The sequence below is a fragment of the Sebastes umbrosus genome, chromosome 9 (genome assembly GCF_015220745.1).
Source record: "Sebastes umbrosus isolate fSebUmb1 chromosome 9, fSebUmb1.pri, whole genome shotgun sequence".
NCBI lineage: Eukaryota > Metazoa > Chordata > Actinopteri > Perciformes > Sebastidae > Sebastes > Sebastes umbrosus.
This window is the reverse complement of record NC_051277.1, coordinates 8,328,692-8,348,847: the sequence shown is the minus strand read 5'-3', so window position 1 is coordinate 8,348,847 and position 20,156 is coordinate 8,328,692. Positions and strand designations below refer to the sequence as shown.

The 20,156-nt window shown below is 39.0% G+C and overlaps 1 protein-coding gene across 6 annotated transcripts in view; it reads left to right on the top strand.

Annotated features, from left to right (window-relative positions):
• Positions 1 to 20,156, top strand: part of fam13b (family with sequence similarity 13 member B) — an 81,289-nt gene that overhangs the window by 29,034 nt on the left and 32,099 nt on the right. For all 6 annotated transcript variants that reach the window (XM_037779949.1, XM_037779950.1, XM_037779951.1 and 3 more), the window contains 4 exons: positions 2,257 to 2,469; positions 4,112 to 4,289; positions 5,437 to 5,581; positions 17,116 to 17,243. In XM_037779949.1, coding sequence (XP_037635877.1) covers positions 2,257 to 2,469; positions 4,112 to 4,289; positions 5,437 to 5,581; positions 17,116 to 17,243 — 664 coding nt within the window. The remainder of the gene's footprint in view (positions 1 to 2,256; positions 2,470 to 4,111; positions 4,290 to 5,436; positions 5,582 to 17,115; positions 17,244 to 20,156) is intronic.

Below are 20,156 nucleotides of genomic sequence, written 5' to 3'. Positions count from 1 at the left end.
TGGTTTGTGCGACCCGGGGGCCGCTCGACCATATGAGGTTATGCAATAAGTCTTTAATCCTCCCGGGCCTCTGCTGGCGCATTAATTAGAGTGGTGCTGCCAGTCCAGAAGTTATTCAGCCAGTGAAAAGGCCTTAATCTCTCTGAGTTGATTTGTGTGTGATGTCTGAGGTTTTAGTGGGAGCAGGGTGTTGGAAATATGAAGTAGAAAGGTAATCTGATGTAAGACAGAGAGTGGAAATGGAAAGCGCTTGAGGGCATGTCGCATCGGTGACAGATTAAATCACTCACACCAATTTGAACAGCAACCGACTGCTTTGGTATTTATATATATATATATATATATATATACATTTTAGAGTGTTAAACAGGCTGATCAGTGTTTTAATTGAATCAACAATATGGTGGTTTGATGTAACACGGTACTTGTTTTATTTTGGTGCTCTGATTGTGACTGCGGACCTTGTTGGCACTGAATGCTGTTCTGCATGGTCGCTGTTTTTTTGGAGTTGTAAAATGGAAATAGATCCCACAGGACAGAGAGATTTTGTCGCCTGGCTTGTTATCAAGATGAGAAACCAGGGAGTGAACAGGAGTCAGGAGGAATCACCAGGAAGTCGTTTCATAATCCGCAAGCCACAATATTAACTCTTAAACATCTTGAATCATTGCCTATTGTGGTTAAACCTCTTTGGGCGGGATTTGTCATCATGACAAATGATTACTTGGAATGTGACCGGATTAGCGAAAAGTGAGTGGGGTGGGTGGGAATGGAGAAGAAATCAATCGCTGTAGGCCTTTAAACTGCAGTATGCGTCAAACCAAGTGCTTGTTTGGTTCTTGAAAAGCTGTTTGTCCAGCAATTTTTGTAACTTTCCGAATCCAACAAGAAAGTATGCAGACAACGAACTTCTCTCTAAAGCTCTCTTCTTTCATCCAAGTGCAACTGTCCAAAGTGTGCTTCGTTATCCCCATTTGTACGCCAGGCTTTTTGATTTTGAGCTTGTCTTTTCAGAACAGGTATAAACTCTTTTGCCTTAAGACGTGTACAGACAGCTCTACATACAAACTAGTTTGTTGGGGTCCTCCACTGGTTAACTGTTTTCTTCTGAAACCAACCAGGAAATAGCCCCAAACAGGTCAATCAGCATTCTCATTAGACAGCCATTTGTTGTACTTTCTCCATTGTTACATGACGCATGTGTCAGGACTAAAGCAAGCCAAGAATAGCCACTGTGAGAGTTAATGGAACATCAACTTCAAATTGTGCAAATCAGCAGTAGTTGTTAGTTGTTGTTACAGTAGCTACCAGCAGTAGTTGTTGTAACTGCAGAAAACGAATCATTTGACAACACAGTACATAATATGAACATAATATTATACAAGATGAACAGATATCTTATTATTTAAAAGAGGAAAAAACATGATAATATAAAAAAAAATCATATAAAACTGGCTCTAGTCCTGACAGGACTTGCTGATGCAAACGGGCTTTCCTTTTAATCACAAACACTCATTACACAGAGGAATGATAACAGTACAGTCTGCAGTCTACTCCTATTCTATTTCTATGATCTAACCTCTGCACCTGGACACCGCTATTATACATTTACATCAACTCTACTACATGCAGGACGATCACATAGAAATGATGTTGAGACCATAAACTGTAATTTATTAGTGTCTCAATGCACTTTAATGTCTTAGCAGATAAGGAGTTCTTACAGCAGAACATTATTATAGAAAAGAGACTTACTATAGTTACACAGCAAGCTGGCATGCGTACCTGATAAATCACTTTTACAAGACAACTGCATTTTTATAAACCTTTGTCTGGTATTAATGCCCGGCCTCAGCTTCAAGCACTTAGAGATTAAAGCATAAATGCAGATGTCTTGTTAACGGAGTATGGCTGTGATTGGGCCATCTTCCTGGCAATGATGTAAACCTCAAGTCATATTTGGGTTTTGACTCAAACGTTGGCAGCGCTGTGCAGAGGAATGAAATAACTTTAAGAACAAATTCCATTAGTTTGAATCATCGATGTCTGACTAACAGAGAAGCATTCATGAGCAGAAATCACACTTCATCATAGCTTTCTTTCTAATACTTCACTGCCTGTTTGTCCTGGTGCTGGAGGTCAGGTAGTTTAAAAACAAGGACGTTGGCTCAATTACCAAACCAAGCTCAGAAAATATTATATAATGATAAACAGTATGTCTCTAAGGTATGTAATTACTGCTGTATGTGTCATCAGGTCATCTGGATCTGGAGGGGCTCTTCCTTGTTAACGGCAATGCAGAGCGGGTGGATTGGCTGCGCCAGCGTTACGACAGCGGCGAGGAGGTGGAGCTAGAGAAGGAGGCGGACCTGGCGTCAGCGGTCAGTTTGCTCCGACTCTTCCTGCAGGAGCTTCCTGAGCCGGTCATCCCAACGGCGATTCAGGGACACATTCTCCAGCTACATCAAGGTGTGTGACAGGAAACTGCTTTACCCACTACTCATGCCATTTTTCCACTCACTCTCTCATCCTCTTTCTCTCTTTATCCACTTTGAACACAAACACTATTCTTTCTTTTTCTCTCTCTACTTTGAGGTTAGTTCATGACGTTATTTCTGCTTGTTCCAGAAGCCTTTTTCTACAACCCTTTTGAACTTTTTTCTCCTCCCCCTGGATCCCGGTGTGGAGCGTGACGGCCTTGCAAATGTGCTGCTTACCTAATATCAAAGCACTGGATTTCCATCCAAGTTGATTTTGCATTAACGTGTTATGACTGTGGCCATGTAGACTTTAGTTATCTGAGCTGTGAGTACACAGCGAAATGGTAATGTCACTAAATGAACCATAAAACTGTCAAAAGCCAATTTCTTTGTAACACTAAGAGCATAGATGTACTGCAAGTAATGGTGGCCTAAATGGTGGGTTCTCTCTATCTTGAAATAGTACTGATACTGCTCATATGTACATTGAAAATAATGTAAGACATGCAGACATGCCCACTTTATGATAATCACATGCAGTTTTGGGCAAGTCGGCACACTGACAGCTGTTGTTGCCTGTTGGGCTGCAGTTTGCCATGTCATGATTTGAGGAAATTTTTTATGCTAAATGCAGTACCTGTGAGGGTTTCTGGACAATATTTGTAATTGTTTTGTGCTGTTAATTGATTTCCAATAATAAATATATACAAACATTTGCAAAAAGCAAACATATTTGCCCACTCCCATGTTGATAAGAGTATTAAATACTTGACAAATCTCCCTTTAAGGTTAATTTTGAACAGATAAAAAATGTTGATTTAAAAAAAAAAAATTGCGATAAATCTGCGTTTAAATATTTTAATCAATTGACAGCCAAAAAAAAAAGATTCAAATGTGATGCAAATACATGCACACATATTATTTGTTATTTTTTTAAGAAACACTTCATAACCTAATTAACAGCCAGGTTTAATCATTACTATACATCATTTATGATATTAACCAAAGTCAGACCAATCTAGCAACAATGGAGAGGTGGAGCAATACATGTTTAATGGACAAATCTCCACAAATCTCCCACTTCCACATTTGCTCTGTTTCCGTTTCTGTCCCTGTCCTGTTTCTATCACAGATAATCTATTCTAATCCTCTTGTCATGATGATGGTTGTTCCTGTTGCTGTCTTGCAGATTACAGCAGTGGGGGGAGTTTGCAGGGACTCTCCATGTCGTTGTCATTTATTTCTCTTTTCTTTTATGTTCTATAATCCTGGCACTGCCATTACATTTTCCTCCCTAATGCCACCTTCTGTTTCACCTCATTTCACCTCTCCCAGAGGATTGTACATTAATCTTATCTGTGTCTGCATATTTGTGTGAGTGAGGAATTTTAAGGTCAACTGTGAAGGAACATGAAGGACTTGATAACCCATAATTCACTCCACAGTATGTCCAAATACAGTAAAGAAAACGAGCGTTGTAGCAACATTGAGTGCATCGTGTATAAAGCGTACAAGTTCTAATGATGATTATAAACTGCTTTTTCCAGTAAAAGCAATTACAGTAAGTAAGATATGATGACTGTAATGAACATTTAATCATTAACCGCTATTCTACTCTTAAACATCCCCAGATTACAGCAATGAGGAGGATCTGTGTAGAAACCTGAAGTACCTGCTGCAGCAGCTTCCCCAGCTGAACTACGGGCTGCTGCGCTTCCTGTGTCGCTTCCTAGCCAGCGTGGCTTCCCTTCAGCAGGAGAGCTGGAACATCGGGACGTTGGCCGCTGTCTTCGGACCAGACATCTTCCAGTAAGATGCCTCTATAGGGCTATTTAACACAATCATTGTACCTTTGCAAAATAATCTGACCTGTCAGATACTGTGAGCTAAGGCCATTAAAGTGTTTTTCCACCTGACAAGTGTTTACTTAAAGGTGTTACTAAGATCCAGACAGGTTATACTGCTTTTTCTTTTTTCTTTTATTGCATCCATCCTACTGCGCCCAGAGCAGTAGATGGGGTGGATATGCCAGTATAGTATGTATTTAAAGGTACAGTTGTAGCATTTCAGGGGATCTATTAGCAGAAATGGAATATAACATTCATAACTGTTTTCATTAGTGTATAAGCACCTGAAACTAAGAATCGTTGTGTTGCTCCGCCATGTTTCTACAGTAGCCCAGAAGAGACAAACCCACACTGGCTCTAGCCTTTCATGTTTTTCCATTACCTGAAGGCCACTGTAGTTTTCTGACACGCTTGTGAAACTGTGGTAACGTGAGCTGCAGAGTGCAAAACTGTGGAACCGCCAACCGCCGTCTGACTTCCTAAAGTAGTGTTATTATGATAAGGATGGCCTCTGAGCGAGGCCAACAGCGTTACCACAGTTTTACACTCGTTGGCTCACGTTACCACAGTCTTGGAAAGGGAGGAGTGAGCGGAGGGGTACTCAGTTGGTTGCAATCTGCAACCGCACCACAGATGCCGCCAAATCCTGCACACTGTACCTTTAACTGTACCTAAAACCGTAAAGTTATCTGTTTAGAAATATTTACTGGGAGTAAAATCATCCAGTGCCAATTGGCCCATATCATCAAATTGTCAGAAAGAGGGAACATGAGAACAGGATCTAGGCGTGGCCATGCTCCCTTCGTTTCTCTCTGATAAAAGAGGAGTCCACATGTGAAAATATTAGGGCTGTCAGACAATATGGGAGTGGGTAAATACACTTGCTTCACACAAATGTATGTATATATTTATTATTGGAAATCAATTAACAACACAAAACAATGGCAAATATTGTCCAGAAACCCTCACAGGTACTGCATTTAGCATAAACACTGTGCGTACACACAGAGGCACTTACACATGCATTTATTCAGTTATTGTAATAACATCCCATGGGAAGCAATGTACCAACCAACTCAACACACTCCTCTCCCGTCTTGTGTTTACAGTCTGTCAACAGAAGGAGAGGACCTCAGAGACCAGGAGTCCGTCAGCAGGGTTCTGGCAGAGCTGTTGGACAACCAAGACGGCCTGTTTGACTCGGAGGAAGATGACGTCTCCACCACCAACGACTACAGCTCCATCAATGAACAGGTACTGACCGTGACCTTTGTTTTCTAACTTCTTCCTCTTCATCACTTTTTTATTCTCTTTCAGTGTCCGCTTGTATATCTGGTAATACAGAAATAGTAAACATGGCACACTTTCACATTTCATGCATATGCTCATTAGCGATACCTCCCAGTGTGCCAGTATGTGGATGATGAAGAAGATGTTAATGTTGTTTAAGCTGTCGTAGAGAAACATTTGATCAGAAATCACAGAGAGGTTTTCCTATATCTTCCCCTCCTGCTGTACTGGTTTCCCATCAGGGATACATAAAGTATGTTTTATCTATTTTTGCTCAACCATCCCTTCAACCAAAGGGGTCTTTGTAGTTATTCTTTTCCCCTTATATAGTGGGTGTATAGATCTACTGTTTGCATGATTCATGCCCAGAATAATTAACTGTCAACATTTCTGAAATAATAGTCCACTTACAGATAAAAATGCTCTTTGTCTTCTCCTCTTGTTCTTTTTTTCTTCCTCTTTAATGGCACTGAGACGGCAGATTGTGGCATTTAACTCGGCCCGGGTCAGGGGTGAAATTCTTTCTGGGTTGACACACTGTCAACTGAGAAAAACAGAGAAATCCTTCTATGAAATGTGAAAGATTCAAATGTCGGTATGCCATCACACACCTACCGGCTTAGTAGGAATATTGTCTCTTTCGGAATAAGGGAAAAAAACAGAATATTTTGTGCACGTAAATGTAGTCGGTGAGAATTATTAATAAGCTGCCGTAGATCCGACAGAACTTGTGTTGCGTAAGATCATAAGTTCTCATTTCCTCTAGCTATTGTTGTACATTACATACTGAATTACTGAACACAAAGTTCTACCCAATACTTTTCAGAAGAACCCCACCCACCCACACCCACATACGCACACACTAATAATGTACGCAGGGCACTGAATAGACGCTGAGGTGTGATAAGTGTGGTTTAATGAGCGTAAGCCAAACATTTTCTCCTCAGCTGTTGGACTGTGTTGAACTATACGACCATTCGTTGTCTTACATAGAACACACAGACAGAAACTCAAAGGCATTTCCCCCGTTGCACAGCAACACAGCGTCACATCTGGGCCAACAGCACACAGAAAGACATAGTTAACATTTCATTTTACAGTGGCTTAATTTCATTGTGGTATTATGATAACATGAATACAAACACAATTACTCTTGATCAGTATCTCATGTTACCATCTAAGAGTACTTCCTGCAACACAGCAGCGACACGTTTTAAATGTTGAAGTCAAAGGCTGCAAGCAGTCATTGTCAAGGTCTGGCCATGAGAGAAACAACAGCTACGGCATCTACAGTAGGTCACCTCTTCAGTTACTATTAGCTACCTGCTTTAGTTTTTAGTTTCCTTCCTTCTTCATTCACTGATTCTCTCTTTTTTTTATTTCTACTTTCTTGTAGTTTCTCTATTTTAGTGTTTTCTTAACTAATGTCTTTGCACTGCTGTAGGAAACTTGGCTGCAATTTTGCTGCCTTGTAATCTTGACTCGTTGGAGTCATCATAATCATATCCTTCCCTTATTCAAGAAAAAAAATCTAAGCTCTTACAAAAGGTCTGACTTGTAAAAGAAAGTAGAAATTTCTAGGGGTGTACCGATACATCGATCTGGATCCATATATCGATTCAATGATCAACGATTTATTCTTTTTATTAAAATGTCCGGAAGAGCTCCGTAATAAAAATGTCAAATCATATTTTAGTTGCTTTTTGTGAGTTGATAAAAATGTAACGTGACAATGTTGGAATATTTGAATTAAATTGATAGTCACAATAGTAACTGATTGTGTTAAATGTAGGGCTGTCAATCGATTAATCTCAAATTAATAAGTATTTAATACTCTTCAATCAACATGGGAGTTGGCAAATATGATTGCTTTAAGCAAATGTATGTATTTATTATTTAAAATCAATTAACAACACAAAACAATTGCAAATATTATCTAGAAACCCTCAATGGATTCATTGGGTTTTCTAGTTTCATATGATCTTCAGTCCATCTTTAAAACTGATCCCGCTACAACCTCAAAATTGCAAGTTGCATTAATGCGTTATCGAAATTAGTGGCGCTAAAACGAATTTGTGTTAATGTTTTATTATTGCGTTCATTTTGACAGAAATATTTAAATGGATATATGATATCATCTCATATTAATCACAGGCCCCTGAATTGAATAAAATCAAAATCGCATCGTGACAGACTTTGTGATATCAGCAAATATTGTATAATTGTCCAAAGAATCGATATAATATCGTATCGTGATGAAACTCTTGATTTACACCCATAGCAATTTCTTCCATGCAACTCTCTGAATTAAATTTTTATGTTACAAATTCAGTTTCTTTAACTTTGATGGTTTTTAATTGCATGGCGTGTCAGATGAATGAGAAATAAAGAATATAACATTACTAATAGACAGAATGAGAGAAAGAGCAGCAGAGACAGTGAGAAAATAAATCTGTAAGGACAAATCGTCCGCGCGCTGATCCGTTTGTCTTATGTAACACAGAGGGCAAAAAAGTGGGTGGTTTAGAGAGGTAGAGGGAGAACAAGCAGCCAGGAAGATGGGGGAGAAATGGCGAGAGTGCAGAAAGAGTAGAGGAAGCAAGAAACGAAGGGAGGGAGAGATGGCGAGGGAGGGGAAGGATAAGAAAAGAAGCTGGCGATGATGATGTAACCATGCAACTCGCACCTCCAGCCCCTGCACTACACTGGGGACGGCTCTCATGAAGGGGATTATATCCCACACACACACACACACACACACACACACACACCTGCTTTCACACAAGAGACTCATGTGCTTCCAAAGAGAACCATTCAAATAAACTACAGAAATGATGGACAATGCCAATTTTAAGAAATGGAGGGACATTATAAAAGACGAAGGGTAGAAGCACATGATTCATGGAGGGAGAGAAGAAGACAGTTTGTTGTGTCATGGCATGTTTGGGCATAACTTTGAAACTCAATGAGGATCTTACAATGAGAAGAGCCAAACTGGATTTTGGCGTGTTTGTTGGCAAAACTGGGAGTCAGTTGAATTATTGTTTAGGTGCGAGCGAAGCTGTGCCGAGGCTTGTTGTTGCTATGATGATACCAGTGGGTGTATTTGTTTTGATTCAGTGTTTGAAGAAGCTTTTTGTGCCAGGGTATCTGGACAATGTAGGGAGAAATAACGATAAACTCACTTATTTGTATCATATATGAATATAAAATGACATCATATTTGTGCGTTCAGTCCTGAGATAGCCTGTAGCATTTTTGGCTTTAGCTTTGCACAATAGCTGGACTGTTGGAGGGTGAATTGTGATTCTTCAGCAGCACATGTTTTCTTGCACACAACGCAGGAAACATACAAGTCATATTATAAACCACAACCACATTGCATCCTGTGGCATCAGAAAGTAACAGCGGCTCTGTTCTGACTCATACCTCTTGGATATTGAGCAACGGCAGAAACAGTGTGTAGTGAAATATGAAAAGTGAGCAGCCTGTCCCATCTCAATAAGCTAGTATCTCTGTGTTACTGTTGGCTTTGCTGTAGAAAAAATGTGGCTTGTGGGGTTGATTTAATTTGGCCACTGAATCTCAGCCCTCGACATGATGGCAGTTTTACACGTCAGAATAAGACCCAGAGTCACTTTGATGTGGAAATCACAACGGTAATCTGACTAATCTGTGATCTAATAGCCGTTGCATTGACGTAAAGGCCACAGAAGCACAAGACAAAACTTGCACATTACGAGATGGGTGGAAAAAGGAAAAGAAAACACTAATACAATCATAATCAAAGCAGCACACTGGGGCTGCAACTAAAGATTGTTTTCGAGATTAATCGTTCTAATCGGCCTATAGAAAATAGGGAAAATGTCCATCCCAGTTTCTCAAAGTCTAAGGTGATATCTTTAAATGTCTTGTTTTGTCAGTCCAAAACCCAAAGATATTCAATTTAATATGATATAAAACAGAGAAAAGCAGGAAATCTCCATATTAGAGAGGCTGAAAACAGCATTTTCTGCCATTTTTGCATGAAAAAATACTTTAACGATTAATTGCTTATCGAAAGAGTTGACAATTAGTTTTTGTTGAACGACTAATCGATCAGTCGACTAATCGTTACAGCTCTACAGCACACCTCCTTATATTTTCCCACTGCATGAATAATACTATGAATATCCAGCAAAATGTTTTACAGGCAGCATGTGAGCAATTAAACAAGTCCCAACTTCTTGTTATTCTATTCTTGTGAATTGCTGGCCATTGAGAAAATGGGTATAATTCTCTAAACAAATGATAAAACTGAAATTTAATAGGATATTTATTGTGAGAATGGGACTGCTAGTGTCCCTCGTGCTCACAATGGCCATTAATTAAGGCTGTAACGGTAAAATAAGTTTGTTTTTTTAAATCCATCAGTGATGCAAAAACAGTGTGAGAAAACTGAGAAAACTCTTCATGCAAATTCAAAGATCCTGTCATGCCTGAATAAAGCCGTAAGGAACTTTAACTTTAGTGGGAACTTCTCCAGCCTGCTGACACAGTGTTGGACAGACTGTCTGTCTACTTAATTAATCAGTCTTAATGGCGGCCTTATTTTTCCAGGTCTGTTAGTGTAACCTAAGCAGATATATATGCATCCTGTTACTTTGCCTCTGCCAACTGAGTCAAGTGCTTCTGGAGCTGAGCCATGTCTGAGATGCCACAGTGAATGTATAGCCGTTGAGTAATGTTATAAACACCAGAGTTTGTCATAACGTTCAGCTGCAGGAAACAACCTATATAGGTTGAAACACTTATATGATCCTGTGACACAGTGATAAGCTGTTGAGCAATAACCTGTTAAAGTTGGAACATGGAGTTACTTGTAGAGGAGGAGGAGGTGACGGCCTAGTTGGACACGGAGGGAGCTGTATAATATCTCTGTAAGGGGGACATGTAGTATGAACACACACACCTACACACATTCACACATTTTATCTCACATGGAGTGTTTAGAGATACACAGCCGCACTGTTGATTTATTTACTTTGAGTGGTCGGAGAGAATATGAACGTCTGTAAATCAGTTTCTAACACATTTGGAGGTAAGGATGAGAGAGAGAGAGATCACACAGCCCACTCACTGCAGGAACGTTAGGCCAGAGGACGCATCTCCAGTGGTACTGCTGGAAGTAAACAGTGCAGTCACACAAGAGTGAACGAGCACACTGAGAGGAGAAATTGAACAGTTTTATAGTGCTCAATTTCTGCCACTTGAATGCTAAAATGTTTGTTTTAAACACTCCTAATTTGGAGGGCTCGCTGTTTGATGTCCTCTCAAGCTTAAATATATGAGCAGATTATTCTCTCTCTCTCTGATGTGCATCTGTGTACTTATTCATTTATGTGATTTAAGCCTTAAAGCCATTTCACACCGAGCAGGGATTTTTGTTCGAAAAACTCGCACAGAAATGTATAAAAAATGATTTTGTGGGTTCTTATGAATGCTTGCACACCCCCGAGGAACATTTGTGCGAGGGGAAAATATTCGGACAGACCTCGATTTCAATGGGTTTCCGCCTGTGGAAATATACATTTGACCAATGACATCCTTTCTTCCAACTGATCGTTGTCATTCTGCATAATTAGAATAATAATTAGCCATGTGCTTCTGTTTTTGCATGGAGAGTTTGTATTTTCGGTGCGTTGGAACAATGGCCGTTTATTTTTGGGGTAACAGACTGTCGGTCAAATGGGCTCTTTACAGTCCAATGAGACATTTTTCGGGACTATTGGTGTTTAGGAATAACAAGAGGCAGTCCCTGTCCCAACACCCAATAATGTACGACAAACAACTACCTCAACAACCAAATAAAGGACAGCAGCTGCATGGTAGTGTAGCTGATATGCACTTGCTAACGTTATATGGTGGTAGTGTTAGCATCACATTTGGGGTCCGATTAGTTTATGTATTGTGTAGTTAACGTTAGCTTCTTAGACATTTTCTGTCTGGATAGGTTTTTGTTGTGTGGCGTAGACACGGCACTATTTAGGAGGAAACTCTTTGCAAAAGTACAACACAGCAATGAGAATACTTCGCACCAGACCCGGTGAGCATAGTTGTCAATGCAGCAAATTTGCATGCAGATTTTCCGCATTCCCGCGCCACATTTTCGCACAACAGTGGTGAAAAAACGGCTTTTAATCTGTATTTGTTGTCAGGTGTTTATTTCAGATTAATAAGTAGTTCTATCCCGCCATTTTTAGCGACATTTCCTTCATCGCCCACACATAGTGTGATTAATAGTGCAGCAGGGCAGGTAGTGATTTAGATTATTGAGACGTCAATCATCTGATATGATTGTCAGTAATGGGCGGGTGCACAGGCTGGTTGACTGAATGGCTGACAACCAAACTGACAACAGTAGGTCAGCTTCTCTGCATCAGCCAGCACATTTCCCAGATCGCGTCCGTCAGTGAACAAATAAACATATTAATCACTGTGATTAAATTGTAAAACTGGTAGTGACTGCATTGCTTCTTCAGTATTTCCTCCCTTGTGCACAGAACTGGGCCACATAACAAAGGCCAAGGCTGACACATTGTTTTTCTAGTGTAAACAACAAAGGAAATAAAAAATGAAAGCCTGCACTTCTACATGCAAAACTCGTGAATATTCCAAACACTCAGATCCTTCCTATGCACAGTTTTCTTTGAAAAAGGGAAAAGAATCTAGCAGCTATTGCATTCAAAAAATGAACGAAAAAAATCCATAAATATTACATTTTCACATGGATGGTTGAAATCATCCACAATAGAGTGCTGCAGGGAGTATGTATTTTTGTAGGCCAACAGGAAGTTAGCATTCCCTCGACAAAAAGCCAATGGGATTTTTCCATTCACAAATGAACACCAGTTTTTTTTTTGTGATCAAATTTGCATTATTATTTGAACTGGTATTTATTGATGTATTTTATGTTGTAGAACAAAACGTTAAAATCTATTAAGCTTGTGTTAACCTTATGAAGTGCAAAAATGCTAACTCATTTCTAGGTTTTGGGACTCATTCCTGCAGCACTCTTTTGGATGAATCTAAAAACAACTTAAAGTTTTCTAAAGAAGAAAAAGCTGTTTGTCTTCTTGATGTTTTTTCTCAGTATCAAACATGGTGAAAGTTGTGAAACTCCAGCAACCTGCACATTTTGTATAGAGGTACAATGCATTGACTGAATTGATGTTTACCAATCCAACCTCGGAATGAAGAGGGCATACAAAGGAGCCTTGCAGACCACAGTTTGAGACTTGTAATGTCAGTCCCAGTCACTTGTCTTTGTTCTGTGTTCTTGGCCCACTAACAGTTCAACTAATGATGTCAGTGAGGCTTGTTGTTTTCTCCGTTTTCCATCCCGAAACGCTGGACCGGGCCGCTAAAGCGGCGCCAAGGCTGAGACCTTTTGTTCCAGGGCGCTCTCTGCCTCGTCTTTTCACCCACTTGAACACGCGCTCCATACACAGATGTACTCTTGTATCAAAAAGCCTTCATAATACACAGAAACCACACAGCAACTTATTTTATTTAAACTCTGATTTGTGAGTTTTAGAACAGTCTTAAATAATATTTTCAGCTCTATGAATGACCATTCCAGGTCATCCTGACAGGCGACTCAACAACTTTTATCCTCAGAGTCTCTCTGACAACTAACTCAGCAGGATCTCGGTCATATTCACACCATTTGAATGAACACCTGTAGCTCAGGGGACGGTTATACATCCAAGTTTAGTTGTTCATTATGTCAACTCCTGCATTTTAATGAGCATACACAAGGGGATATCTATATTTAAGGTGATATCCACACTCATTTTTTTCCGTATCACAGATCAGCGGCCGTGATAGAATATGCTCTGGGTAGATGGTGTATAATCCAAGGTTACATTCACCGCATCGTCCATTCATATTACTGGTGAATAGCTTTGAATTAATTTTACATGATGATGATGTAGATCAGACTTTCAATCAAGGTCCTGATGTCCCACGATCCGGAACATTTTTATTCTGCCCTTGAAATCAGAAAGAAAGTATTCCTATCTGAATGATGATAACAGGAAGCTGTTTGTTTAATGTCTTTTATATTATTTTTTTAGTTTGATTTATTGGAGATGATGTTATTCCCAACTGTTTGTCTCTTAGCCTCATCTAGATAACACACTTTTGTATTTATTCTTTACTTTTTTTTTAAAAAGAATTGAACCAGGAATGTTGCTGTTATATGATACTCGTCTAAAACAACTAGTCCATGTGAACCATGATGATTTTATTTTAACCATTGTTTTTGTGTATTAGTTGTGAGGGTGGCATATTTATGATGTCCACAATATAAGCCTTAATCTGTATTTGTTGTCAGGTGTTTATTTAAGTCGTTCTCATCAGACGTTTTTAATGACAGTCCTTCATCACCCACACATGGTGTGTTTAATGGTGCAGCGGCAGGTAGTGATTATTATGATGTCCATGATTATGGCAAGCCCTTTTAACAATTAAAGAGTTACATGATTTACATTTAAGATACTTCCAATGCATTTATGACAAGTCAAGAGATAGATAGATATCTACATTTAAATTATGACTAGTCAAAACTCAAATTCAAGACATCTTTAATGTAGTTCTGTCTAGTCATAATTAAGATTAAAGATATCTTGAATTTGAGTTTATTAGTGCCTATTAGTGTTCCTACGACAGCCCAGTTTACGTCTGACATTCATCAACGTAATCTGATGGGGGATGACAAATGAATTACAGGGAGATTTCCCCAACATAAGTGGAGATATTTAACTGCAATTGGCACAAAATACTAAGTCATATATACACACAGCACACAATAGATGCAAAAGGGTTGTGTAATGTGGAGTGAGAGGTTGTAGTGATAAATCCTTATTTCTCAGCTTTTCATACCACTTAGTTAACATTTTTACAGACATCTTTACATAAAGATGCACATCACAGCGCTGCTCTGCACATTTTCACTTGCTAAGTTGAATACGATTTCTTTACCTAATCACACACACACACACACACACACACACACACACACACACACACACACACTTAGAGGAGTCTTGTGAGTCATCCTCCATAATCTGCACAATGTGACGATGCAAGAATTCCCGACAGCCAATCGGAGCTCTCGGAACAGAGGTGTTGCCGTAGCAACGGCACAGTGACAGCAGCAGATGGGGTTTGCTGTTGAGAGGAGTGGAGGAGAGAGGCCGAGGAAGAAAGAGAAAAGAGACAAGAGCCGGGGACAAACGGAGTGATAGTCTCATGGTGACGAATCTGGTTCATGACCTTTTAACCCACGTTGCGCACAGGGTTTTTCCCATGTTAAGTTTTAAACTGACGCTAAACAGCACATGAAAAATATTTTGTGCCCAGGGTACATCTTGTGTTGTATACCAGTTGATGTTATTACAGAATAAATATTATGTTGTGGAGCTATTTATCATTGGTAAACTAATGCCCAAGGATTTCTGTTTGCATCTTGTTCTTGTCTGTATTATGAGGAGTTATTTCTGTCTACATATTTACTACCCTCTTCTTCTCTCACCAGCATCTACATCTCCTCTCCCTCCCTCCTCCTTCTCCTGTTTACCATCAGATTCATTACATTCTGGCATCTATCACTCCCTCCCGTCCTCGTCACTCTATCTGTTGCATTGACCTCTGCCATTAAATCAGCACTGAACTATACTGGAAAATAAAGTTTTTGCAATATACATTGTGTTAAATTTACATTAAAAAGTTGCATTATTTCACTAGATATATGGAGGTTTTAACCTCGGTTGCAAGGAAAGAGTAACTGTTCCGGTTTCACACCATCTTTTTAAAAAGTGCTTCAAATGCTGCATTTATTTCCATAAGGGCTGTCAAAGTTAACACGATAATAACGTGTGAACGCAAATTTGTTTTAAAGCCACTAATTTCTTTAACGCATCAACACAATCGATCTTTCTGAGGTTATAGCGGGCTCAGTTTTAAAACAGTTGGTACCAACCGTGTCATACTAGCTTGTTGTAAAGTAGGCTAAATAACGCTCCAAAATTACGCTAAATTTTGGCGAGAAAAACTGTCACGGACATTTTCAAAGGGTTCCCTTGACCTCTGCATTTGCATAAAGCAATCATATTTGCCCACTCCCATGTTGATAAGAGTATTAAATACTTGACAAATCTCCCTTTTAAAGGTACATTTTGAACAGATAAAAAATTTGCGAGTATATGGATTACATATTTTTTAATATTATCGATTGAAAGCCCTAATTTCCATCAACACTTCTTGTTTCTTTCATCTTCTTGACTCCTCGCAACACAGTTACTGTAGATTCAAAAAGCAATAGACACTTGTTGTAGGGTAATTTAGTCATGAAAACTTCTTGTAAAGTTTTCATTTTATGTCGAGCAGTAAAGTAGTTTTGATAGTGTGTCATGGCGGGCCCACTATCATGTTATTTATAAGGTATCACGTGCGGGTACATTGCAAAGTCAACATGAAAGTGATATATCACTTAACCCTCCTTTAAACCCTCCAACCTTCCCTCCCTCTGCTCTTTCATGCACACTCCCTCCCGCTCCTTCTAAGAAAATGTTTTATTTTAATATTCAGTTTTACCTCTGCTGCTAACCTCCATCTGTATCTGTGGTGAGTTACTCATTAGCTTTGTCTATATTTAGATGACTTACGTAACAAACTGTAATTTCTTGTTCCTGTCATGCACACACACACACACACACACACACACACAATGTGAACACAGACTATTAACACCTTTCTTTGAATCTTGAATCTCGGAAAAGTCACAACTAAACTAAATAAACATGAGGAGGGACATTTTATTAATATGATCTTTGCATAGCATGGTGAAGAGGGTCAGAATCAATTTACAACGTCCTTTCTACTCTGCGAAGATGTTGTCGGTGTACATCTGCTGGATGAGACAACTTTGGTACCAAAATATTTAAATAAATCTTTACTAGGACCTTTTGTCTGTGTGAACATAATCTACTCTTTTAATTCAATGAAGTCCTGGAACAGATACTATTATCCTCTTCACTGAACCTCCTCACGAGGCTGTTAAATGTCAGTGTGAATGAAGGGCACTTACATTTCTAATATTTGCTCCTAATCCAGTGTTAATCAAACATCCTCTTTAGCTCGAGTATTAAAAGAAAGAAAAAAACGCCCATACTTTTATTTTTTAACCAGAATAGTGTATACTTACTTTTGGCATGCGAGTATCTGCAGAGAAAAAAAGATTACATTTTTATCTAAGCCTTTTTTCCCCACTTAAAATCACATAAAGTAACTTAAATTTGACCTCGTAGGAAACCGTTAAACAAACAATAGCAATTTCAGGTAATAACTGTGGTAGTCTCTGGCCGTAAACCTTTTGTCCTATAACTAATAATGTCTTCACATGCTTATTTATTTTTAGTGGTAACCTTTTGTGTCCTTTGTATTTATGTCTTCAGATCACGGAGCTGTTGGACGATGAGAAGTGCGAGGCCGAATGTGAAGAGCTGCCCCAGGACGGAGAGGAGGGTCTTGCCTCCTCTGACTCACCACAACATACACTCACCGATGAAAGCCCCACAGCCAGGTGAGACACTACTACTACTTTATATATTATTAGATAAGACCGGTAATTCGATTTTTTTTCCTTGGGTCACCTCAGAATGAGGGTGACATATTGAGAGAGGGTTATGACATGTGACGGAGGTCCCAAACTGGATTTAAAAACCAGGACGCTGCAGTTACTTGGTATTTGTATGGCGTGATATCTGCTGCTTTTCTCTCTCTGATTTACACAGATTTTGTTTGTTGTATCATGGACGAGTTGTTGTGATAACATCCCATCACTGTGTGGTGGTATTCATATATCTTGAATCTTGTCAGGAGGTTTCCTACATTTACAGGTTCAAATCAAAAATCTAAAAAAATTGTATTTATGTAGCACATTTCAGGCGTAGACTTAATGTGCTTGTACTTGAAGTCAAGATGAAATGCCCTTTTAACCCTTTTAGATAGCATCCCCGGCCATATTGTACACCTATTTAACAATATATGCAAAAAATCAATTTCTTCAAATTTTTATATCAAAATCCAATCATCTTTTCTTCCTGTAAAACAAAATATGACGTGTGCTTAAGTTAGTACCAACCAATTTCAGCCAATATCCATCCATCCATCCATGTTTCTCTGGGACTTTTATGATGAATTCTGATTATTTTAAAACACTTTTTTCAGTAGTTCAGCTCAGGGCTGTGGTGTATCCTACACCCTAACGTTAACTTTTTACTTCTGGCAATTGCATTCACACTTCAAAAATCATCACAACGTGGACCCTTTTGTGGTTTCCTGTTTCAGAACCGTTACACCCCTGATAAATACGGAAATTTCAGAAGGTGCTGAGAAGTATTGACAGGCAATCTGACAACATACCAGCAGTCTACTTTTGTTAATTAGCTGGATTTTTATTAGTCGATGTAGGTTACAATTAGTGTAAATGTTATAATGAATGTCATCTCTAAATAGAGCACCAATTGTTCCAAAAAATTCGCTCTAGAAAGGCGTTGCCACACATGAGTCATCTTTCTCTCTCAGTCTTTAACGTCATAGTCGTTGCACCAACGTAATGAGAATGCAATCATCCAAAATGTTTGTTAAGTCGTCTTCACGGTCGCAGCAGTTTCCGTTTGCTGGCACTAAAAGATGCAGAGCTTTTTGTTCTGACCTGTTGATGTTCTGTAGCTGGTGACCAACCAGAAGACACACACACATGCAGACGCTCACGTACGCAGGGTAATGAGTTCAATCCTGCTGCAGGAACATGAAGATCTTCTCAGGTTCTTCTGATCTGCTGATCTCCTTTAAGTTGATTACTGAGCACTAGACCCAGACTATTGTACGTTGACACCTACACATTTCACCGCCTGTACTCTTAATCTCTAGCATATATCTACAGAGAGGGTGCATCAGTTAGTAGTGCACAAAGGAGACGATGATGCTGATGAGAAATATGTGACGAGTTGATCACATTTTTGTTAGATAGATTTAATCGGAGAGTAGACAAACTCAAAAGAGCAAACCTAAAATCTCTTTAACCAGCAAAGCTTTAGTCATCCTGCTAATGTGTGTTTTAGTCTGGTTTGAACCAAACCTTCACTTTATTATGTCTCAGTTCAGAGCACAGAACAACACAGTATTTTGACTAAGACTGGCTGTGCAGATAAACTCAGGTCAGAACAGAACACAGAGGAAGTGAGTAAGTAAAGATCTTTAATAGAGCGCTTTTCAAAACAAAAGTGCTTCACAATTAAAGCATTTTAGCGTTGATTATAAAACAGGCAGGACAGTAACAAACACAAGACGACATCAACAAAAGAGAAAAACATCAGTTAAAGGACCAGTGTGTAACATTTAGGGGGATCTATTGGCAGAAGTGGAATATAATATTAATAAGTATGTTTTCTTTAGTGTATAATCACCTGATAATAAGAATCGTTGTGTTTTCGTTACCTTAAAAAGAGCTGTTTATATTTACATATGGAGCGGGTAGATACCTGATACCGCCAGATCCTTCACACTGGATCTTTAAGAAAGACGAGGGGCTATTAGTCTTGAGAATTCTTTTTAAAAATGTAATATAATAATTTTTATTCAATTTTAACTGCAAAGAGAGCCAGATACCTCGCTGACAGTGTGTCCACTCCAAGTTATTCAAAATGAATTAGCATAGAGTCATCATTTAAACTGGATATGGGCTTGTTATCTCTCAAATGAACAGTTCATTTTTATGTGGAAATAAATAATCTCAGTTGTTAAACCAGCTTCACTGTCGAACATTTATGGAAAATGTTCTTTTAATTATTTAAATTGGCATGAATTATACTCTGTATTACAGCATGGTGATATTATTACCATTTTTACCATATAAGTTATAACTGTTTAATGTGTCCAATTACACAGTGTGAGTCGAACTGCAGTTTGTCTCCTGTCCCATTGACCTGCATTGGTTTCAATGCTTTTTTTGCGTACGTGCGTGCATGCATGTGGGCATGGGCGTGTTTGTGTGAGTCAGGGTCATGCTGCTAGTCTTGTCTCACTGGCCTTTAAGGTGATTACAGACCGTAATCCATAATCCACACACACACACACACACACACACACACACAGTTTCTTATTCTATACACAATCATGCTCACATGACCACACAGCACAAGCAATATATCTCTCACTGTAACTCAGAGACAAAGGCATACGTTAAACAAATGTTAAACGTTAAACATTCAAAAACCTGTGTTATGATATATATGATCATGGATAGCAAGAGAGTTCAGGCCGCTCCAGTATGTGTGTCATCTGTTTACGGTTGTCTGCATCGCTTGATATCTAAGTGGTTTAGCAGTTAATACATTGTTTGTGGGCCAACACAAGAGGATCCCTCTGTGTGTGTTTTACTGGAGGAAGGTTTTAGGTGGCAGCTGTTGTCCATTAATACTGAAAGCTTTAA